Source organism: Gracilinanus agilis, chromosome 6 (genome assembly GCF_016433145.1).
Source record: "Gracilinanus agilis isolate LMUSP501 chromosome 6, AgileGrace, whole genome shotgun sequence".
Lineage (NCBI taxonomy): Eukaryota > Metazoa > Chordata > Mammalia > Didelphimorphia > Didelphidae > Gracilinanus > Gracilinanus agilis.
In genome coordinates, this window is record NC_058135.1 from 273,270,629 (window position 1) to 273,295,727 (window position 25,099).

At 35.9% G+C, this 25,099-nt stretch overlaps 2 protein-coding genes across 2 annotated transcripts; both read right to left on the reverse strand.

Moving 5' to 3' along the window:
• Positions 1-4,329: 4,329 nt before the first annotated feature.
• LOC123253138 (vomeronasal type-1 receptor 1-like) lies at positions 4,330-5,250 on the reverse strand. The gene has a single exon (XM_044682430.1). It carries the CDS (start codon positions 5,248-5,250, stop codon positions 4,330-4,332), a length of 921 nt encoding a protein of 306 aa, XP_044538365.1.
• A 16,357-nt stretch (positions 5,251-21,607) lies between these two features.
• Positions 21,608-22,540, reverse strand: LOC123252598 (vomeronasal type-1 receptor 1-like). The gene has a single exon (XM_044681874.1). The coding sequence runs from the start codon at positions 22,523-22,525 to the stop codon at positions 21,608-21,610; it is 918 nt and encodes a 305-aa protein (XP_044537809.1). The 5' UTR covers positions 22,526-22,540.
• Positions 22,541-25,099: the final 2,559 nt, after the last annotated feature.

A 25,099-nucleotide genomic window follows, 5' to 3' on the forward strand; every position in this document is an offset into this window, starting at 1 on the left:
ACAACTTCCTTATGGGTACAATTGTCTCCTCAGATAATACATCAAGCTCTAATTGCAGTTTGGCAGCTTCCATCAGTATATCCAGGAATGCTGCAGGTGACTTTTCAATTTCCTGTGTAAAACACTAAAATTTTGACCAGGAATCAGGTTTTTTTTGCATTTGCCTTCATTACTTCTATAATTGACTCTTGCTTGTTTCAAAATTCTATAATTATGAACAGAATTTAATTCAATTTCCTGAAAATCATCTGGCCATGCTGTTAATGCAGGATTATTATGGGTTTGCTCTACAAACTGCTTCCTCTCTTTCCTAGTTAATAGTTCTTCCATCAAAAGAGAGGTCAGCAAAATCAGTAAAGATTTTAATTGCCCTTTTAAATTTCCAAATGACCTTATGGGGTTCATCAACAAATCTGGGAGTTCTCCTTTTTGATAAAATCTAATTCTGCAGATGAAAATTGCTTATATGCTTTTAAATGAACAACCCCACTGTCTTGAGTAACATCGATTAGGTCTCTTAAAGGAAACAAAGAAGCAGGTTTTACATATAGTGCCTCGGTTTCCCTTTCAAGCCAAGTTCTTTGGTATTTCAGCCCTTCCCCCTGCTTGTTGACTAATAACATTTATATCAATAAGAATAATTTCCCATTAACGGTTGCATTAAGAGCTGTATGAAAACATTTCTCCAACTTATCAAGCTTTTCTTGTAACAATAGCATCGTCTGTTTCATCACAGAATGTCTAAATAGCATAGTAAAAACAACCTTGGACTGACATAGAATAACAATGAAAATTCATTTAAACTTGTATATACAACCAAAAACCAACAAAGATACAGGTATGTAATAACAGGCTTAACTTTCTTATCTCAGCAACCCCCTAGTGCATCTCATCTATCTTCATTCTGAGAGCCAGCGAGGGCTTTCCTTTCCTAGTGCATCTTTTTGAATTAAACTAGATCGCCCCTCCATAGTGACATTGTATGTTGATGTTCAAGCTGACACCAGGGGATGTTGGGGACTCTAGGGATGTTTAGACTGTCATCAGGGGACACCATGAAATGGAGTGGAGGTAATTTTCCTCACACAAAATTTTACTTCTTTCATCCTTTTCTTTAATTCTTCCATGAATTTTTTTCAGGGTTTCGCCTAATTAGTATTAGTATTTGAGGTTTTGCTTCTAGTTGTTTACACATTGTTATTTTTGGGGGTTATGTCTTGGTCTTCCCTGCCAGTGTAATGGTTTTTTTTTCTTGATCAAGTACCTTTCTGTTGCTTGGTTATTTTCCCAGCACATCTTGACTTTGGACTTTATGTTAAAGTTGGGTTCTGCTTACCTAGGGCTGGAGAGACTCTATTAAGCTTCATGCTTTTTCATGCTCCTGTTTTCAGACCTAGATCTGTAACTGTGCAAATTTTTGGAGCTTCTAAAGTGATCTGGTTCAAGGAAAGATATGATTATAACTTTAGTCATCTGTTCTCTTGCCTTTACCCAGGAGTGGTCTCTTGGGATCACAAGCACTAGTGTTCCTCCTGGCCCTGGAAGTGTCCAAATATTGTTCTCTCCTGGAGCCAGAAGTACTAGTGTTCCTTTTTGCCTTGGAATTCAGACAGAGTCTTGATGTCTTGTGGCTAAACACAAGTGCTTTGTCCACATTGGAACTGTCCATGGACAGTTTAGTTGTCAATTAGCATCAGCTGCATCCAAAGCCAGCAAACAGTCCCCTGCATTCTCTTTCTGATTAGTTTTCTAATGTTTTTACTATCTATGTACCGAGAGTTCCCAAAGCTGTTTATCCTGTTGCTGACTCTGTTACAGCTACCTCAAATGTCTACCATTGATGCTTCTGCTCCTGATATGCTCTGGAATAACACTTGTCACCCCCATGCCTGCCAAAGACTTTTCCTGCTTATCTCTGATGTCTTATACAGAAAAAAATGTTTTACTTTGACCTTTTCTTGGCTCTGTTATTCTAAAATTTGACTTGAAGCATTATTCCAAAGTCATCTTGATTCTGTCTCTTTCTCCTATTACTTTCTAGATAAAATATAACATCCTCTTTTTGACCTTTTGAAAAAGCTTGGTTCAAAACTCTAGAAGAGAAAATTCATTATTTATCTATTTGAACATTGTTCTTTAAAGAGGAGAGGTAAAAGAGGGTACAGTTTCTCCTTCTGCCTGAAAAATTTCCTCTTATCTAAGACATTTCTATTTACAATTAATAATATTCATAAACAAAAGAAACAGTTTTAAAGTCCTTCACAATATGGTTCCTTTTTGCTGTTCTATTTTATACTCTTTGTTCCTGTTAAAAGACTTAATGATCTATAAAAGTGATTTTTTTTTATGTTCCTCATGTGTGATACTCCATTGCCTGACTCTTGGCCTTTACTGCCCTTTTTCCTATCATGCAATGGTTTCCTTTCTAACCTCTTCCTTCTAGCTTCCCTTAAAGATTGTTTAAATCCTATTTTCCTTTGGAGGCTTTCTCCCTCCCTTGGCTTCCATTGCTAGTGCCATCCCTCTGCTATCACATCCCATTTTCACTATACATTTTTGTTTGTACATAGTAATTATCCAGTTATTTACTTCTATTAGAATATGAGCTGCTTGAAGGCAAGAGGCATACTTTAACATTTCTTGGTATCCCCAGAACTTAGCCCAATTCATAGAATACATTAAGGACCTAAGAAATGCTTGTTAATTGATCTCTTTTTAAAATGAATTTTTGCTGTTACCTTTTGTCTTTATGTAGTCTAAATTTTCCTTCATATTTCTGACCATGCCCATTCCCAGAGAGTAGTCACTGACAACAAAAAATTTTTTTGGAAAATAAAAGAGAGAAAGAGAAAATTTATCAAAACGTATTAATAAAAAATTCTATGTAGTGTTTTATGCTTGTGCACTCTTGGCCTTAATAATGATGTAAGAAAAGTTGCTTCCTCATCTTTTTTTAAAGATATATTAGTTTCTTATAATTTTGCAACTTTTTAGAGGAGGAAGCATTACTAATTTTTCAATTAGCCCTTTGTTTCTATTTTTGACCAACGATCAATGAAGAAATGTACGTTGATTTTATATATTGTTGAGGCATTTTAGTTATGTCTAACTCTTTGTGTTTCTATTTGGAGTTTTCCTGACAAAGGTCCTGGAGTGGTTCTCCATTTAACTCTCCAACTAATTTTATAAATGAAGAACAGAGGGAAACAGCATTAAATGATTTATCCAGGGCCACATAGTAAGTGTTTGAACCAGGATTTGAACTCAGATCTTCCTGAATACAGACCAGGTCCTCTATCCACTATGCAACCTTGCTGTCCTAGTTTTATATCATTTTATCAGTTCTCTGTGTATGTTGGATATCAGGCTCAATAATTATATTTGCTCTAACTCAACTAAGCAGTGTTACTCTTTTTAATTTACTTTAATTGAATTTTTTTGGGGAAAAGTGTGTGTAAAGGGAACCCCCTTCCTCCTATGGTCATGAACTTTCTTCTTATCCAATCCATCCATTTAAAATGGCTGGAATCCTCCAAAAAGAGGTCAGAGGTTAAGGGTCCCAGGAACATGACCCAGAACTAAGGGTTATGGGTCTGGATCAGAGAGATTTTGGTTCCTGAGATCCAATAGACCAGCTCAGAAAGGGAGAGGAAAGGATGTAAAGAAAAGAGCTATAAAAGATGAGACTGTAGAGGAGATCGAGGTTTTTGGTGTGAGTTTTCTGGGATTGTTTCTTCTACTCCATTTGGCATTGGTGGCTCAGGCAGAAGACACCCTCATGGGCTAGTAAGACTCTTGTTCCAAAGATTCTACTGGAGTTCCATGTGGACATCGGAACCTTGCTGGGGAGTGAGCTGAAATTCTATGGATTAGACTTTAGGGTGGTACACTAGGAAATAATTTTCTACTTCCTTCCTTCCTTATTTCTTTCTTTTCCTATATTTATATTAAATTAAGTTGTTAAAAGCTACTATCATCCTTGTGAATTAAGAGTTAATTTTATAAATGGCAACCGCAACAATTTTTTGACTAATTTAACAAAACCAATCTCTAAATATTACATGTAGCATTTTAATTATTACATATTACATTCACTTTATTTAGTACAAGTATTTTTTGATTTATGTCTAATTCTCTCTCATTTTTCTAATAATTCTTTGGTCCACAGTTTTGAAAAGCTCCTCACAGTATCTTCTAATTTTTTGATGTGACCTTTTATATTCAGATTGCTTATCAATTTTGAACTAATTTTGTGATATTGTTTTAGTTGTTTGTAAAATCCCACTCCATGTGCAATTAGAAAACAAAAAAAACCTCCAGCAGTTTTTCTCAGCAAGGATATCCTTTTTGAATAGACTTATTGAAACCTAAAAGAAAACAAAAAGACTTGGATTTCTGGATGTCCATGATGATCAGCATGAAAGGGCTAACTATGGGATAAAATGAAGAAAGAAGTACAGTGAAAAGTATAGCCCAGTGTCTAGTTTCTTTAGTAGAAGCTACATAAATTATAAAAGGGGAACTTGCTGAATTAAAGCAGACAAAGGTGGTCACCATCATCAGGATCACTTTGGTGGCTCTGGTCTCAGGTGAGGTCTTAGAGGAGAGTCTGATGTTGTGAATGTGTTGGACTTTCTGGTTGTGTCTGTACAGAACAAACACCATATAGCCACTGGAACAGATCATGAGACCCATTAACAGAGCATTAATAACTGACTCATAAGTTAAAATTTTTATACTTATGGCACGCAAGTCAAAAGAAATATGCCCAATCCTCCATCTTTCTTTACTGCTGTTCTGTGGGCTATTCATATTCAAAGGCAAAGTAATATTGAAAAGAAGATTGAAAATCCAGCTTAAGACACAGCAGAGAAGAATATACTTTTGGGATCTAGTTTTGTTATTATGGCTTCTAGGACTGATGGTGAGTGCCTGAAAGATGCCCAGGAGGCAGGTGCTGCAAAGAGAAACACCTCGAGTTAATATTAAGAAATAAATAAAGATTTTACCAATTGAGTCATCTAGTAAAGATGTCCATCTCCACTTGTTTATTATTAGGTAAATGCCCCTAAAAAGAATCATCAACACATGGGCTAAGGACATACTGATTATTATCGAGCTTATGAGTCTTTTCCTGTGCTCAGTGATGAACTTAATGACATGGAGAGAAAGAAGGAATATATTTCCCAGGGACCCAAACAAAAGCAGAGTCAAGTAGACAATCTCTAGTCTTTCTTTATGAGCACTCATTATTTGGTAGTCTTGGAGAGCTTTTCTGTCTGATCCAAAATGACCTGGGGAGAAACACAGTTGAATATGACTTTCCCAGAATGAGGATTTTTCAATAATATTACACAACTGCTCACCTTCTATATGAGAAGCAGCAAACTTTCCTACACAAGTATTACCACTCCAGTATCTATGGGACATGTATTGAAATTTTGAAATTACAAATAATCATTAATAATTTATTATATATCCTACCATTTCAAATTTGTCTCTAATCTATCTTTTCTGCTCTTGGGCCTTGACCATCATCATCATTTCCTTCCTACCAGGACCTTGGACTGCCTCTGTGCTCTTTAATTGTGAGAGATGAGTTTTTGTTTTATCTTTCCAGGATCTATGCTTCTAGGCACTTTCCCTTCCACTGCTTGTCCATACCACTGTACATGCCCCAGTCTCCTTTCTATATTTGTCTATTCCTTTTGTTTCTTTAATATAATGTAACCGTGTAAGATATTATAAGATCTTTGAAGGAAAGGATTGCCTTTATTGCTTTTATTCTTATCCCTACTGTGTAGCAAAATTCCTGATAAATTGTAAAACCATTTATATTGTCTTTTGTGTAACTAAAATCTGGTGAAATTGAATCAAGTCTGTGGTTGTAAAGTTGGGTTACCCTTACTTCTTAAGGATAGTGACTAGAAAAGCTGGTAGATTTGTTGTTTTGATATTAAAAATTGAAATCTCTAATGGTGAGAATGTGTGTTTATGCAGGTTTGTTATATGCACAAATTATGTGTGCATATAATATGTATGTGTGTGTCTCTCTATATTCTAAATTGATACCGTCAGGCAGGAATTAAAGGTTCCCTATGAAAGCCTTGGGCAAGATTGCTTAAATATCAATCTATGCTTACCCACTGGCTAAATAGTTACACATTTCTACATGACTTTACCCAGACTATGTGGAAATATATGCCTTTAGTTAATTGATCCCTTACAGACAAAAAATGTGCATGAGATGAAGAGTATATAAAAATAGAGATAAAAATGGGCATATCAGGCATTCTGTGATTTTCATTTTAATCTGAACTGGATGAAAGAAAGTTGAACATTTTTATTCCAATCTTTCTACACACACACACACACTCTCTCTCTCTCTCTCTCACACACACACACACACACACAAACACACACACACACACACAGATACCCAAAGAGAATGGATTAGAAATAATTTAAAATAATTGGTAAAACTGGTACAGTTTGGGTTCTGGAAAGGGAGGCAAAAATGGGAGGGCAGAATTTTGAGTGAGTATCCATAACAAAATAAACTTCATCAATGGAAACAGATGATTCTTAGAAAATGAACAAAAATAATAAGGAAAATCTGTGTTTAGGAGGGTAATAGGGAAGAGAAGAAGGGCAGTTAAACAGGAAAAGGTGGTATCATTTATAGATCATGTGTTAATCAAAATGCTGTTTTACTACCTTCTCTGTAAAGAGGATGGTTAGATGTACAAGAGGACATGATGAAAGGAAATACAAAATTAACAATAATTATTGTAAAATATATGGAATATATATACGGGGAATTCAACCAATAAATGGAAAAGGGCAGTAGAACATGTTAAATACATTATTCCAAAAGTATATTATTTAAAAGAAACACCTTTGATGTATGAAGATTCACATACAGATAAAATTAAGATTTGGAAAAATCTATTAAACTTTAAATAAACAGAAATGTTATGATAGGAATCATTATATTAGAAAAGGCTATGGTAAAAATAGACATGATATAAGGAGATATAAATAGAAAATATACTAAAATTCCATAGAAAAATTAAAATCAAATATACGAGATTAAACATATACAACATAGACTATTTGTATAAATAGATTTACATGTATAATTATATATTAGAGACATGTCCGTATCAGTAAAATTCATATTGGAGGGCCTTCTAATATCCAAGATACATATGGAATGAATAAAAAAATTTAAGAATAAGGGTCATTCTTCAATGTATATATGGAAGAAGAATTTGACTACATTGTTCTAAAAGGAAGAAATCTATATTATCAATGTACATTTTAAAATGTGCAAACTGTAATTAATTAGTGGGCAACAACTTAAAGGAATCATGTTTCATATTATTGTCATACCATTGGAAAGGATGACAAAAAGGAAAAATGATAATTATTGGGAAAATTCTGGGAAAATAGATTTGTCAGTGCTGTATTGGTGGATCTTTGAGCTGGTCTAGTCATATCAGAAATCCTTTTGGAACTGTGCCCCTTCTATTACCAAAACTGACCTGCTCTTTAGCCCAGAAGCAAACTTTAATAAACCCATGATGCAAGGCTTCAAAATAAGATGAAATATGTCCAAGTATATTAAATATTTGTAACAGTAAGAAAGTAATAGAATACATTTGTTCTCTAAAAAATGATGACAGAGATGGCTTCAGAGAAATTTTTGAAGATTTATATGATGCCATTATTAGTATCAGTTATGATTCTAGAGGACTGTTGATCAAATTCAAGAGTTGTGATTGAGTTTCAATGCAGTTATACAAACATTTTTGTTTTTTTGATAACCTGGAATTTTTTTTTACTGCATTATGTTTCTTTGTTAAAAATGTTTTGTTTCTTTAATAGGGTTAATAGGAAGGAGAAAAATAAATGTCTATTAACTGAAAACCAAAATTTAAAAAATAGTTGTGGACATCAGTATATTTCTTTTAAACTTAGACAAATCTAACAATAAAAAAAATCCAACAAAGATATATCTAAGGATCCTAAGTGCTGAGATAAGGATTCACTAATAGACAAAATTTATTAAGAAATATGAAATTAATCTGGAAAATATTAGGTATAGACTCACACTTCAGAGGTGGTGAGTCTAGCCTGTTAATGCTTTCCACCTCTCCACGCCATTCTTCATTTAGTCACTGAAGTGATTTTCCTAAAAAACAAATCTGATTGTGTCACCCCACTTACTCAATAAACTGCAGTGGCTCCTTATCACCTCCAGGATTAAATGCAAAATATTCTATTAGCCATTCAAAGGGGGCTAGGTTTTGAAGGGGTTTGAATGGCAAATAGAATATTTTTGAGCAGGGATAGTGAAAGTATAGGACTCTTGAAGAAATTAACTTGCATTTTATTTCTTTTTATATCCTTTATTATAGCATTAAAAACTAAAAATCTAAAACAACTCATATAATCCTTTAGGAAATACCTTTAACTATGACATTAGAAGAGTTAGTCTTGGTTGTTAATTAATTGTGAGATAAGGAGAGTGTTAGCTTAACAGCTCCTGTTGTCAACCCTGGAATGTGAAGTCCAAAACTTGATGGAATCTTGTTTCTGGATAAAAACAACAACAACAACAAAAAAAAAAACAACCAGAAGGATCATATAGAGTCCGTTGTAGAAGAAGGAATTTATTGCTAGTATTTACTTTTATTTATGTCAATAAATAGACCCTCAGATTCTGACTCAGAGAGTCAACCTGTTTATGTTTAAGTCTCTTCTTAAAAGTTATAGTTTGAGGGTGTTATAAGACCAAAGTTTCTCCTTAGTCTCATTGTTTGAAGGTATTAGTTATAGGATAAATAGAAAATTTGGACCTTGTATTAGACATTAGCTAACCTACTTTGGACATTTGCTTTTAATTAATGATCTGTATTAGTTGTCAGAAGCCTAAAAAGCTATTATGAGCATGTAAAAGGTGTCTTTATCATACACTTGGAATTGGCGTCCAATTCCATTTTACCCAAAAGTAAAATTGGACATTTTAAGGTCAGAATTATGTCCTAGAGATTTTCTTTATTTCTTACACTCTAGGAGTCCCATTGGACCTCAGGACAGAAATGTCTTTGTTGAGTCACACTCTTTGTTAACAATTCTGAGTATGAACAGAGGCCTGGGAATAAAGTGAAGCTATTGCAGGGGGAAGGATAGAGAAAGTGAAAGAAATATTTTAGATGGTAATTTCCTGTTTTAAGTAGTTATTCTTGCCAAACAGGTTTTGAGAGGTAATAGTCCAGTCATTTGAGACTGCCCTTGGTGTTAGGTCAATCAGTCTAGAGTAATCCTGCTTTTATGCCTCCATGTAAAGCACTTCCTCAGCTTTCTAGGAAACTTCAAGGTTCTAGAGAATGGCTGATCTGAATTGGGAGAGGGTATTTCTACAATGAATTTCCAGACCTCATAACATCACTGGCTCAAATCTACAAATCTAGTAATTAAGCCTGCCTAATATCTATCAGCCAGAGAACCAAAAGTATTATCTATATGTTTTAAATTTCATCATCTTGGAACATTATACTAATGACATTCTTATTATACTTCTATTAAAAAACTGCAGTTTTCTTTGGAGGAATTCTATATGCCCTATTTTGAAAAGTGACATCTCTAGAGGATAGTATAATGGCAAGAGTGCTGGACTTTGTCAGGAAGATCTGAGTTCAAATCTAGCTGCAGACACTTATAGCTGTGTGATCTTGGGCAAGTCACTTCATCTCTGTCTGTCTCAGTTTCCTGATCTGTAAAATGAGCATAAAAATAGCAGCTGTGTCCCAGGGTTGTTACAAAGACTAAAGGAGACAAGATCCATAAAGTGCTTAGTAAGTAGTGCACATTTTAGGAATACTTTTTCCCTTCTTTCCTTTCTTCCTTCCTTGAAAGACTGTACTATTCAAGTGGGCTTAGAATTAGGAAAAATAGGCCTTAAAGTAAATGATAACACTGGTTTAGATGGAGCTGGCAGGCCTAAGCAAATGCTAAATATCCTTTTATCTTAGAAGTTTTCCCCATTGTATCAGAGATTCTTTCCCAAGGAAACCCACACCTGTGCAGGGACCACCCTTTTTAGTATCCTTTGTAAGTAGTCCATTCCCTTACACCCTAGACTCTGGCTATGGTTTCTTTCCCAATCCTCTCATTTTAGTTTGGACACTTCCATTTCCTTGTAGCCATGGTAATGACAATCATCTTTCCCTGTCCTTAGGTTCCTCAAATGGTATATAAGTCCCCCAATTTCTTTTTCCTTTGGAGTTGTCATCTAGCATTGTGTCACTCCCAGGGATACTGTCCCCAGAGTTCCAGGGTGTAGACCCTTTAAAAGTTTGTAACACTGGGTTGTGGCAGAAATATTTGGGTCTATCCCTTTCCTGATTAAAGACTTGGCATTTCTGACTACTTTAGTAGTTCTGTGTTATTTCCAAGTTAAAAAAGGAAACAATATTATTCTGTGACTGTCATTAAATACATAGGAGGTAGGGAGGGTCATGGATAGGGAGAGAGGAAAACAGAAGGTTATGGAGGAGACATTTAGGAAGTCTCAAAGGCCCTGAGTCCACAACAATCCAGCCATTTATTGATATAGACTAAATTCTGGAAAAGAAAGTGGGTATGCCTCTTGCCAGACATGAGCTCTCCATCTCTTCATCCTACCAAACTACATATCAGAGTGCTGCATCATAGTGGGTGAAGACAAAAATGAAGAGAGGGATGACAATGAACTAAAGGAAGAGAGAAGAGAACATAAGTATCTTGAGTTTCTAACCCAAACTAGATGGACCTAGCATAGGCATAATAGCTTTCCTATGGCTCCCAAAATCACCATTCCTATTTGGCCATCTTTTCTACCTGATGCCAACACTCAGAAACCCAGAATCCTGGTCTCTGACTTCTGGAAGAGGTCGATATCACCCAGAATCACTCACCGGCCTATTCTCTGCTGTCAGCACAAGGAACAGAACTGCAGAAATTGGTGCCTCTGTGTGTGGTGATGCATCAGGGCTAGAGTTATAGTCAGCAGAGTCTGAGCTCATTTCCCACAAGTGCTATTATCATCATGTCACTGTCTACAAAAGAAGCAATTGATTACAGGGGTAATTTGTGGGTGGGTGGGGGGGTCTCTGAATAAGAAACAAACTTTTTGTCTCAGATGAAAATTCCTGTCAACAAAAAGTACTGATTAAAGAGAATCTCCAAAGAAGTATCTGTGAGAGATCAAAGAGACTTTCCCTATGCTTGTTGAGAGGAAAAATAAAAGTTTAATTTTAAGATCATGGCAAGATTGTGTTCCTAAATATGAAAACAAATAACACTCTGGAAAATAAATGTGCTTCTGGCACTGTTTCAGGTTTTCTCCACTTCTTTCCTAAGCCTAGATAAGCAACATAATGGTAAGTCAAATAATAATTTGTAAAATTTGCCAGTTTCTGTGGTATAAATGCTTATATCAAAAGTAGAAAAATCACCTCTTCTGAAAGATCCATGATCTTAAGTAGGGTTAAACTGCCTCACAGAATTCCACAGTACCCCCCAGAACTCCAGAAGAAGGGGCAGTTGGGGCAGTTAAGAATGTGAGTATGAAAGCCAGGACAACCAACTTTCAAGGACTCACTCTTTGGGGGATCCAGGGTGGCTGGGAGAGAGGGTAGGATTACTCTTTTTGTTAGCTCATCTCTGACCTCAGGGAGCAGGGTGTTACTTTGCTGTTTACCTTATATAGTCTAAACCAGGCTGTGTACACTGGATAATAGCTCACTTGCAATATCTCAGTTAATCCCTCATTTATATAGATCTACAATCAAGATTACCTTCACCATCTTAAACTTGATAATATTAGATTAAGATGGTGAAGGTAATATTGATTGTAGATCTACTACTATGGGTACTATGGAATTCTGTGTGACAGTTTCACCTCACTTAAGATCATGGATTTTATACTTCTTAACATCTTTAAAACTGTTCCAATAAACACAAGTAAGAAAGAATAAGGCTGGGATTCTTGTGAGATGTTTTTTAAAGGACCTTGTGCTGGGCTATAGGGGATCCTGCTGAGCTCTTAAAGAATCACTGACTGTCATTCTTTTTTTTTTAAGATTTAAAAAAATATTTTATTTTTTAGAAAAATTTTCCATGGTTACATGATTCCTGTTTTTACTTTCCCCTCCACCCCTCCCTTTAACCCATCCCCCCACATCCAATATGCATTTCTACTGGTTTTAACATGTGTGATCAGTTAAGACTTATTTATATATTATTGATAGTTGCATTGGTGCGATCATTTAGTGTCTACATCCCCAATAATATCCACATCAACCCATGTGTTCAAGCAGTTGTTTTACTTCTGTGTTTCCATTCCTGCAGTTCTTCCTCTGAATATGGAATCCTTTCCATAAATCCCTCAGAATTGTCCTGGGTCATTGCATTGCTGCCAGTACAGAAGTCCATTACATTCAATTTTACCACAGTGTATCAGTCTCTGTGTACAATGTTCTTCTGGCTCTGCTCCTTTCACTTTCAATTCCTGGAGGTCTTTCCAGTTCACATGGAATTCCTCCAGTTTATTATTCCTTTGAGCACAATAGTATTCCATCACCAGCATATACCACAATGTGTTCAGCCATTCCCCAATTGAAGGGCATACCCTTGTTTTCCAGTTTTTTGCCACCATAAAAAGCGTGGCTATAAATATTTTTGTACAAGTCTATTTTTCTATGATCTCTTTGGGTACAAACCCAGCAATGCTATGGCTGGATTGAAGGGCAGGCAGTCTTTTAGAGCTCTTTGGGCATAGTTCCAAATTGCCATCCAGAATGGTTGGATTAGTTCATAACTATGTGCTTTCTTCTTTGGGCAAAAGGGTGGCTTAATTATAGCTGGCCCCACCAGGCTTTAGCTTCTCCTTTAAGATTTTAAAACTAGAGAAAAGTGGAGTTTTGGAACAAAAAAGTAGAAAACAAGGCTAAGACCTAATTTCAGCCTAAAAATTTACTCTCCCTAAAAGGACTGTACTAATATGTTGAGTATAGTGTCTTCTGCTTTGGTGAGGAGCAGAGCTGCTTCTAAGCCTTCTAGGTGTGTCTCTGGGCTATCTAGGAAACAAAGCAGTCTGCTAGTAGTCCCCAGTAAGGCAACTGAAAAATAGAATTCCTTCCCAGGTGAAACTAAGGGTCAGCTAATTGGGTTATTTGTTCCCTAAGGCAAGAGGCTCCCCAGCTGAAATCTCAGGGCCCTGCAGCCAAGGTTAAAGCTGCTGCTTTTCTAATGTATTTTAAAGGCTAAAGGAAAGAAAATGTTTGATCTCACCAGTCTGGCAGCTTTATATTGATCACAGATCCAAAACGAGCTGTGAAAAGGCTGACTTAGGGGATAGTCATAAAAGTAAAGGAAAATTCAAGAAAATTTAGGAAGATTGAGGATGTCCGAGACCGAATTGTGGTCAGCTAAATGTAATTAGGAAAAATAGATATTATATATATATATATATATATATGTGTGTGTGTGTGTGTATATATATATACATATATATATTTAAGGTGTGATCACCAGGAATCAATCAGATCTAGATTGATTCCATAATTAAAATAGACCCAAGTCAGGATGGTTTTATGGTAGTTTATTTACAATTAGGAAGGTTGAAGGTAAGGAGAGAGAGAGAAAATCTGGTCCAGACCAGTGGAGGTCCGGACCGAGTGAGAACTAAAAGATTAATTAAATAGGCTACTAGCCACAAGGCCTTAGCAATTAGAGAGGCAAAGAAAACTTCTTGAGGTAAAGACTCTGGAAAACACCAAGGTAGGCCTAAGGAAGTCAGCCTAACTTACCCATGTGACAATTCAGAAGGGAAGCTGCCTGAGGTCTCAGCCCAGATCCTTCAGTACCAAGTTCAAAGTCCGAACTGCCTCCACAGGAAGTTACCATCATGCCTGAAGAGATAGTATCTTTCGTCACTTCCTGGGGGTCCACCTCTAATTCAAGTGGACAAATGGCAGCCTCAGTACTGGTTTTGGATTGCCAAAAGGGCAGTCCCTTGTTCTTGGTTTGTTACTTATTGTCACGTGTGGGTAACTCATCTCCCCTCCCCACTAAGGGAGGTGGGGCTGACATTATCTCTGGTGGCTAGAGTTTTAACTATGAATGGAGGTGAGCTAATTTGATTTACACACAATGCATTAATGTACCAATTTTGCCATATCCCCTACTGACTATCATTCTTATCAGTACCAATTATGTTCCTTTGTTGTACTACTTTGTATATTCCAGATTGATTATATTCCTATAGCTAAAAAGACTGGGCACAATAATGTAAAATTCTCTTATTGACAGGATGGTGGGTCTACAACAATGGTAGTGATGGATTATGGCCTGAATATGAGTTCTGTAACTTCTATATATGGGATACTGTAGGCTAATGTTTCTATTCTATCATTTATGCCTAAGAGTAAGGATGTCTAGATATACAGTCCCCAGGTCTTCTGTACCTGCTGATGTGAAGTCACCCAAGATATGACTATTTGAGATGAAATAATTTTCCCGTTCACAACATGGATCAAATAGTTTTTATCCCCCCTGGATCTTCTGGAGCTTTTGTTTGAGGGGCATCTCTCTTAGAGGAGGGATGAATGATATGTCCTGTACCTAGTATATGATCAAGATATTTTGCATGTAGTTTCATTCTAAAGTCACAGCAATAACTTTTCTAAAAAATAGGTGTTGGAAAACTAACTACCATCCTTTGATTTCTAGTCTAGAGAACAAATGTTTCTTCCCAGTCTTGAGAGTGGCTTGTATTAACTCAATATTTGAACCAGAATGCATAATTGAGTTACAATAAAAAGAAACACATATACACATAATTTGTAAAATGATGAAATAATTGAGAAGGAGCTGGGATTGAAAAAGAAGAGATACAGCAGATAAGAGAGAGAGATGGTAAGGTGGGATCCAACTGAAGCTATGGTATGTAACTGTATTTCAAGGATTATTGGATGTTTCAAAATGTTAATTTATTCCCCAGGTTCTCCCTAGTGTTATTTCTCCTTTATTTTCAAAGAGAAAAATGATACCATGGAGTCATGTCTTTACTTGTGCATGAATTGGATTTAAGTGAAGCTGAGTTGCATGAAGTCATTAGTTCCACTCTCTTCTAAAGTCATTAAAGTCCAATGGCAAGGCAAAAGTCAGGATGACTGGCAATGACTTGGTATACAATGGATGACTTTGACTTCTTTGATTTCTGACTAAGCACTAAGCTATCCACAGTGCCTGCTCTAGTCCCCTTTATGGTCATTGGAACAAATTGTTCTCATCCACTCATCTGAAGTCAAGAAAAAAATCAGTTCAAAATTGGCCACAGGTACTTACTAGTTGTATGATTCTGGGCGAGTTTTTAAAATTCTCTCTGCCTTAGTTTTTTCCATTGTAAAATGGTGATTATTACAATACCTACACTATAGGTGATCTGAGGATTAAAAGAGATATTTGTGAAGTGCTTAATACAGTGACTGTCACATAGCAGGAACTTAAAATAATTGTCCCCTTTCCTTCTCCCCTCATCATAACATGATTACAAAATGCAGATATGAGGTGGATTTCCTCATTGAATAAGTGTGTATATGTTTTTGAAAGGGTTCACATCTTGTTTGGGTATATCCTTTTGAATGATCCAGGATCTAGTTGACAAGTTTCATTTAATGATATTAGCTGAGTGGAGGCAGAAATTATCAAGATATTCTCACAAGAGTTTAGCGGGAAAGACCTCATAAAGTTTCTCTTAATGGGACCATTTGGCTCTCCTGGTTTTTCTTACTTTAATTTGCACTACTTCTTATGTGTTTGTCCATCATTCTGTGTCATCATTATATTCAAAATTTCTAACAGTTTAATAATATTCCATTATATTTAAAATATTCTTGCATGTGCATGTATGTATATGCATATGTACATACATACCCATATACTTTGTTTAACCATTGTCTAGTTGTTGGACATTGAGTTTTTTCCCAGTCCTTATTGCTTCAAGATTTACCAGATAAATATTTTGATGTGCTGTATATGGCACTTTTCTTTTTGTTATTGATCTCATTGGGATAAATGCTTAAGAGTAATGTCTCTGGGTAAAAGGGAGAGTATAATCAATTCATTTACTTGTTTCTCATAATTCCAAATTGTGCTTCATATTGTTTAGACCATTTTCATAATTCTACCAACTATATATTATTGTCTTTGCTTTTCTATACCTCGTCAGACATTAGATAATTCCATCTTTATTTATCTTGTCAACATTTTGGAATTGAAGTAAAATCTCAAAGTTGTTTTAAGTTTTTGAATTCTCTTATTATTTGTGATTGGCAACATTCTTTATATGAATATTAGTAGTTGTTAATTTTTTGAGACCTTTTTTTCATAGCCTTTTTCATTTAAATGTTTCAAAGGGGTTTTTCCCCTACTTCTCTTTGTTGTCTATCTAGGTTATCCTACTTTTTTTTAATGTATGTTTGTAATGTAACTAAACTTATTTTATTGATTGAAATTCTCTATGTCTTATTTAAGAATTTACCTCTCTTGTAAAATAAATTAATAAGATGTTTAAGATTAGTTATTTGGGAGGCTTAGCATGCAGGGCTGGAGAATTCTAAATGGAATGGGGACACAGGAAGTAGCATCTCATACGATATAAGATATAACAATACAAAACTATCACTGGTGTATGTGCCACCACATCTAACAAAGTTACCTCTCACATTGGCCTTATAATTTAAAAATTAAGCCCCCTTTTTATATATTTGGGAATACCCTTAAATGAAAAATAAAGAGTACCCCACAACCCATTCCATAACATCAGTAGACAATTGTCCACTATATCTTCCATTGTTGTTAATATCACATTTGATAGTAAACTCCACAAACTTGGTAATGGTGCACTAGTGGTATTTAACTCCACTGCTATACAATTAACTAACATAGAGAACAGTAATCACACAAAAACAATATCAACCAATAGACCAAGAACAATAAAAACAACCAAAAGAAAAATCAGGAGAAAAAAACCAATCAGAAAAAAAATGGCTGAAAAAGTCAATATCTCCTTCCTGTAGCTTTAAAACTAACTCTGGAGCAATGAAAATACTCCAGAGAGTTTTATGAATGGGTTGGTGGTGGGAGTAGTGTGTGCTGACCGGCTTAGAATGTTTAAGCCCCAACCAATCACTGAGAGTCTCAGATGGAATGTTCAGACTCCAGTACTTCCAGTCTGTCCCTATGTGTCTAAGAGTGAACTTCCTGTCTACTTAACTTAGCTCTCCTCTGTTATCTGGGTCACCAACTCTTATGAGGGAAAACTGGGGGTTAAATTAAATATCATCAGGGTTCTGAGGATGGGAAAGTAATAGACAAGACAAGGCACTAGACTGGGATTAACAAGTTGGGGAAATACAATTTAGAATGGGTTTGGCAGTTGGAGGCCCAACTGCCAACACAGATCCACCTAGCCAGGGAGTCTGTGAAACTAAAAAGTGAGTAGACTGACAAAAAGTTTTATAAACAGGGGTTTAATTCAATGAACTATAGTTTGAAAGAAGGGAAAGGGGTTCCATTTTACCAGTCTATGGACAAACCTCAGGGTCAGGGAATGAACTTATCTACACTAAGCTTTAGACCAGTGATACCCAAAGTGGGAGCCACTTCCCCCTGGTGGGTGCTACAGCAATCCAGGTGGGTAGTGATGGCCACAGGTGCATTTGGGGGTGGTGAATAACTGTAAGGGGGCGGTGATAGTATGTGACAGGGGGCACTAAGTAATATTTTTCCTGGAAAGGGGGTGGTAGGCCAAAAGTTTGGGAAACACTGCTTTAGACTGTAGCAGACAGCGCACAAAGAATGTCAGGAATGAAAGTGGGATCCTCACTGCTGAGTCCTGTCAAAATCCTGTGATGATACAGCTTTCCTAGGTCTTTAGCCAGTACTCTTTTAGTTGGATAAGTCAGGGAGCTGAACCAACCTGAGCTGACCAGCAACCCAGGTTAGGTTTTATAGTCTCAACCAAACCTCCTATAGGCAGATGACTTTTTTCCTTCTGGATACCAGGGGATTAGGATACAAACTCCACTTCCTCTGAGGTCTCCCAGGGGGTCAGTTACAACTTGTCCCCCCCAACATGGAGTCCATCTCAGAGAGAGAAACAAAACTTCCTGCTTCCCCATTTCATTTAGAATTCTCCAGCCCTGCTTGCTAAGCCTCCTAAGTAATCTTAAACATCTTATTAATTTATCTTACAATACCTCTTAGCTATGGACATTGAAAGACATCTTATCTTCATCTCTTCTATTTTTTCTGTTAGAATCATTAATATTCATCTACTTTGAGGTCATCATGGAATATGATATTTGGTTTCGCTATAAACCTAATTTCTGTCATATTACCCTCGAGCTTTTTTAGCCATTTTACCTAAAAGGAAGTTCATCACTGAGTAGTTCATATTTTTGGATTTACTGACTAGCATGTTATTAGGTCAAATTGTTTTTTTATTCTTATTTATCCATATGATTCCACTGAACAACTTTATTTTTTATTTCAAAGTGACATTGATAATTATAGTTTCATAGTATAATCTTAGTATTGGAGCACCTATATCTCTTTCATTACCACATGATGTATTTTCTTTGAGATTCTAGCTATTTTGTTTTTCCAAAAATTTTTATTATCTTGTCCCATTTTATAAAATATTGCCATGGTATTAAATTGGCACAAAACTAAATTTGTGAATTAATTTTGGTAGTATTATAATTTTCATTATACATTGGAATAACCTAATCCTAAACATTGAATATGTCTCTGATTATGGATCATCTTTTATTTTTTGAAATGAGTATTCTGAAACTGTATTCATTTCGAGATCTCTTTATCATCTCAGATAATCTGATAAGGATGGCTTAGTTGATAAGAAGTAAGGACAGGAAGCTAAAGCTCATGCTTCCAGCTATGTCTCCATGAATATGATGTTTATTATATATATTTCAAGACTCATTTCACGAAAAAGAACCCCCTGAAACTTTGCAGATGTGCAGAAGTTACAAATTATGTCATATCAAAACACAAAAGGTCTCATTGGCTTCAGAATAGAACAAGGCCAAGGCTGAATTTTGACTGGGTTCTTATCAGAAAGACAAGTCAGGTAGTATTTTCTCAGGGTTGAAATGCCCCTGCTAAGGTTTTGGCATTGGCTGTGCCAGGCAGCTGCATTCCTGGCCAAAGGGGAACTGTTGATTAGCTAGGAACTTAAAGCTTTTCAATAAGGCCACAATACTTTTCAACAAGAAATCATAAGGATCACAAAAGGAGTCAAAAGAGGAGTCTCAGATTTTTATCTATTCTCTTATTGGCTTCCCACATACTTATACCAATTTAGTTTGTCTCAAGAATTTTTTTTCATTTTGCAACTACTTTGAATTGGGTTTCCCTTTCATGACTTTCTCCTTGATTTTGTTATTGCTACATAGAAATGTGACTTTTTATCTTGATTATATTCTTTGTAAAGTCACTGGGACTTTCTAAGGGTTCCATTACTTCTTTAGTAGAGACTTATTTTTTAAAATGCTTCATGGCATGGTTAGACTACTGGGTCTGGAATTAGTAAGATTTAAGTTCAGATTCAGCTTCAGATGTATACTATCTGTGTGACTATAATCACATCCCTTAATTTCAGTTTTCCTCAGTTCCTCAAATGTAAAATGAGGATAATAATAGCAGGGTTTTCTTCTTAGGGCTGCTGTGAGGATCAAATCACATAATATTTGTGAAGTATTTCATAGAATGCCTGGTACATAGTAGGCACAATGTAAATGCCAGCTATTATTATTTGTTAGTAGTTTTATGTTTAGTTTTTTTGTTTCATTTATCAATTTAGTAGCCTTTGATTTTCTATTTTTGATTCATTTCTCTCATATTCAGGATTTCTTCATTGTGCTTATTTTGTACTTCATTATTTTCTATTTTAAATTTATATTCACATCATTCATTCTTATTAGTTTTTTGTTAATATATACTTTTAGTATAGAGAATCAGCTTTATATTTCCAGGGGTACTGAGTGGCACTTAATGGTGTCAGATTGAAAGAGAACAGTCAGACTAAATGCTTAGCTCATAACTGCTCCAACTTGCCATGAAATCTTAAGTTTAATATATACTGATTTCACACAAAAAACACAGAGAAAGAATTACAGCTGTGAAGGGGTTACAAATTATACAAAAACCCATTAGAGTCTTAAAAGTAGAAAGATAGGTCTGGGGTCAAAGGCCAAATTTCAGTCACCAATTAGCAGGAGGTTAATTTAGGGGAGCAGTAATATATTTCATAGATATCCTAAATAAATTGAGTCCTGTGCTCTTTATTTACAGGATTGCACCTGGTCAGATAAAGTCTGGTCTAGCTTTGTATGGTTCTGACCTTGATTGTCTAAGTAATATATTTTTTGGAGTTCAAGGTTCTTAACTATCAAGGAGAGAAACTGCTGGTTTGCTAAGGACTTAAAAAGCTTTCCAATGAGAACAGTAAGAAAAGGTGGGTATCTGAAAAGGAGTCAAAAGAGGAGGCTCAGATTTTTACCTTAGATAACCCATTCTATCTGCGTCCTGACATGCAGTGCAGAAAAACATTACACACACAGTTTTATTTGCCGATGATTTTGTAATGGGATCCAGATAAAATATTTATTATAGACTCTATTGCTCTAAATGACTTCCAATTAGCCTCCTGGAAGGGTAAAATTGTTTTTGGATTAACCAACCTACTGTTATCAGAGCTTTTCAGGGTTCAGGTTACCAGGACCAAACACAAATACTGCTTCAGCCTGGATTGGTCACATAGGGAATCCAGATAAAAGGCCCTATCATGACCCTATTTCTCTAATCAGACTTCCACATTTTAGTGATACAAGTATTCATCTGTTAGAACTGGAAAAATGTTAATAGCAAGTTAAATGAAAAAGAAAGTATAAGAATGAAGAAATGGTTGGGAATTTAAGAGCTAAAACACATGATTTTTCTATAGGAACATTAAAAATATGGATATAACTCAGTATATACTGTCATTACAAAAAACATGCCATGTACTAACTCACAGAGAAATAATCAACCCAGAATCTCATTTTTACATTATTTTTTGACACTAATCAATACAGAACAACATGTTGGTTTTATATAATTGTTTCAGTTCCTGCATATGTTGGATATCAGACTCAATGACATTTGGTATAAATCCCCCATTTTGTATTTAGAGTCTTAAAAGTCTTATTTATTTTATTGATTTTTTTATAGAAAAGTTTTGAATTTAATTCAAATATAATTGAAATATTTTGTTTTCTATGATTAACTATCTCTTATTTTGCTAAGAATTCTTCCTTTTGTTCATAGTTATGAAAAGTTCCTCCTCTCATTATCATCCATTTTTTAAAATGATGTGGCCTTTTATATTTAGGTTATTTATCTATTTTGAGCCAAATTTGTGATGTATCTCTCCTTCTTTATACTCAAAATTCTTTCCTTTTTCCTCACCAGTACATCCCAAATAGAGTCCTCACTGAAAGGACATCTTCAAAGCTAAAAGAGTACCAAAAGATTTGGGTATCTGGGTATCAATGCCGATCAGCATCAAAGGGCTGACTATTGGGTAAAACAATGAAAGTGTGACAGTGAAACGTAGTGCCCAGTGTCTGGTTATTCTAGCAGAAGAAATATAAATTATAAAAGGGGAACTGGCTGAGTTAAAGCAGACAAAGGTGACCACCAGCATCAGGATGGCTTTGGTGGCCCTGATCTCAGGGGAGATTCTAGGGGAGAGGCTGATGTTGTGAATATGTTGGACTTGCTGGTTGTGTCTGTGCAGGACAAGCACCATATAACCACTTGACCAGATCATGAGACTCATAAATAGAGCATCAACAACTGATTCCCAAATTAAAATTTTTATGATATTTATGGCATGCAAGCCAAAAGAAGTATGTCCAATGCTCCATCTTTCCTCAGTGCAATTCCTGAAACTACTCACATTCAGAGGCCCAATAATATCCAGCAGAAAATTGAAAATCCAGCTCAGGAGGCAGCAGGGAAGAATATACTTTGGGCTTCTCTTTTTTATCTTTGTCCATTTTACATTGCTGGGACTGATGGTGATGGCCTGGAAGATACTCAGAAGACAGGTGTTGCAAAGAGAAATGCCCCGAGTCACTCTTATAATGTAAGTTAAGATTTTATCCATTGTGTCTTCTAGGAAAAGTCTCCATCCCCAATTGTTTATTATCATGGGGATACCTCTGAAAAGTATCATCAAAATATGAGCAAAGGCCAAATTGATGATTATCAGACTTATAGGTCTTTTTCTGTGACCAGTGATAAAATTAAGGCTATATAGATAAAGAAGGAATGTGTTCTCCAGGACTCCAAACAGAAGCACTATCAAGTAGACAATCTCCAGGCCTTCTTTAAGAGATGTCATTTCTTGGCATTTTTTGGAGCTTTGTTGTCTAATTCTAAGTAAACTGGGGAAAAACACAGGAGAATATGATTTTTCCAGAGTGAGAATTTCCCAATAACATTACACAAGAGGAAAATTTCCATGGTGAGTACAAGTGTCAGAATATTGTAAGGTATACAGATAAGAAGATATTAAAGGAGGCATAGCAGTTAGGTGATGTAGCAGATTGAGACCCTTGGGTCCAAAGACCCACTGCAAGGCTTAGACCCATAGAGTAGAAAGTTCCTAGCCACATTTTCCTTTCTCACTTTCTGCATCTAGGTTATACTTGTGTTCACTACCCCTAGAAACTGAAACAGACGTTTGTGTTGTATCTGGTAACCTATGGAAACTCTCTCCATTTCTCAGACCCCTTCACAATATATACTCCATAAATCATTGACGTATGGCAGATTATATTGTGATTACATAATGTCTCTGTTATTAATTTCCTGTTACCAAGTAAATATTGCCTGTTATCATATGTATGGAAAGCTTGGATAGAAACCCAGCCTGTTTTGTTCCCCTTATAAAAATCATGACTACTCTCAATAAAGTTGTCATTGATCACTAGCAGCATCTCTGGTCCTTGTGATTCAATAAAGTATTCATCCTCTTTATCTTATCTTGTCCATTATTACCCCCTTTGTATCCCATACCATTGTGAGATAGGTGGTCCTGAGAAGGTAGTTGTGTTCTATGTGGGTATCAGTGACTCAATGAAGTTCTAGAAGGTAAAACTAGTTTGCTAGACTGGAAATTTGGGACTAAGCCATTAAAAACAGTCAATTCTAAAATATTTCTGATTCTGTGTACTAGATGTAAGAGATACATCATTTATTAATTACAATAGGGTGATTTGATGCAATTCTTCTTTCCCCAACTGAAGAAATCCCAGAAAACCAGGGATTTAGATAGCAGAGCTGTTCCCTATCAACCTTAATGAAATACAAAAATAATTTTCTGAAATATAAACCATCCATTGAATTATAAACCATTCAGTGGGCACAACAAAAACTCCTGAGTATTCTTAAAAGATATGCTTGCCCACTCTGAGCCAAATTTCAGTTTCAGAGTTTAGCACTGCCCAGGCAGGAAGCAGTTTTGTGGAATATCATCTCCAGGGGTAGAGAAGAAATCAAGGATTTGTTGCTACTCACCCTCATTTGTTTCCTGTGGCAGTTCAGGCAGGTGTAAGGCACAGTTGAGATGCATTCATCAGGGAGCAAAGACACTCTCTATGGAGACACAGTCATAAAATTGAACAATATTCTAGACAAAAATTAGCTTCAGGGAAAGAAAAAAAATCTGAATATTCACTCAAGAAAGAATTGGCCGTGATTATCAAGAGAAAAGTTTTTGTGGGGAACAGAGAAATGGAAAGCAGCAGCTTGAGGACTTCACAAATAATTGGAATACCAAAAGTATGATTTGTCTTGGCTGCTTGTGTTTATTTTTCTAAACATTTATTAATATTTATTTTTTAGAAAAGTTAACATGGCTACATAATTCATGCTCTTACTTTCCCTTTTACCCCCCAAGTTACCCCCCCCCCCCACTGATGCATATTTCCACTGGTTTTAACATGTGTCATTAATCAAGACCTATTTCCAAACTGTTGATAGTTCCATTGGTATGGTAGTTTCAGGTCTACATCCCCAATTATGTCTGCCTCAACTCATGGGTTCAAGCAGTTGTTTTTCTTCTGTTTACATTCCTTTAGTTCTTCCTCTGAATGTGGGTAGCATTCTTTTCCATAAGTGCCTCAGAATTGTCCTGGGTCATTGCATTGATGCCAGTACAGAAGTCCATTACATTCTATTTTACCATAGTGTATTGGTCTCTGTGTACAATGTTCTTCTGGCTCTGCTCCTTTCGCTCTGCATCAATTCCTGGTGATCTTTCCAGTTCACATGGAATTCCTCCAGTTTATTATTCCTTTGAGCACAATAGTATTCCATCACCAGCATATACCACAATTAGTTCAGTCATTCCCCAATTGAAGGACATACCCTCATTTTCCAGTTTTTTGCCACCACAAAGAGCGCGGCTATAAATATTTTCATACAAGTCTGTTTATCTATGATCTCTTTGGGGTACAAACCCGACAATGGTATGGTTTGATCAAAGGGAAGGCATTCTTTTATAGCTCTTTTAGCATAGTTCCAAATTGCCAGCCAGACAAAGAACTGGAAAGGGAGGGTATGTCCTTCAATTGGGGAATGGCTAAACAAACTGTGGTATATGCTGGTGATGGAATACTATTGTGCTAAAAGGAATAATAAACTGGAGGAGTTGCAGGCAAATTGGAAAGACCTCCAGGAACTGATGCAGAGTGAGAGGAGCAGAGCCAGAAGAACATTGTACACAGAGACTGATATACAATGGTAAAATTGAATGTAATGGACTTCTGTAGCAGCAACAATGCAATGACACAAGACAGCTCTGAGGGATTTATGGTAAAGAACATTACCCACATTCAGAGGAAGATCTGCAGGAGAGGAAACATAGAAGATAAACAATTGCTTGAATGCAGGGGCTGAGGCGAACATGATT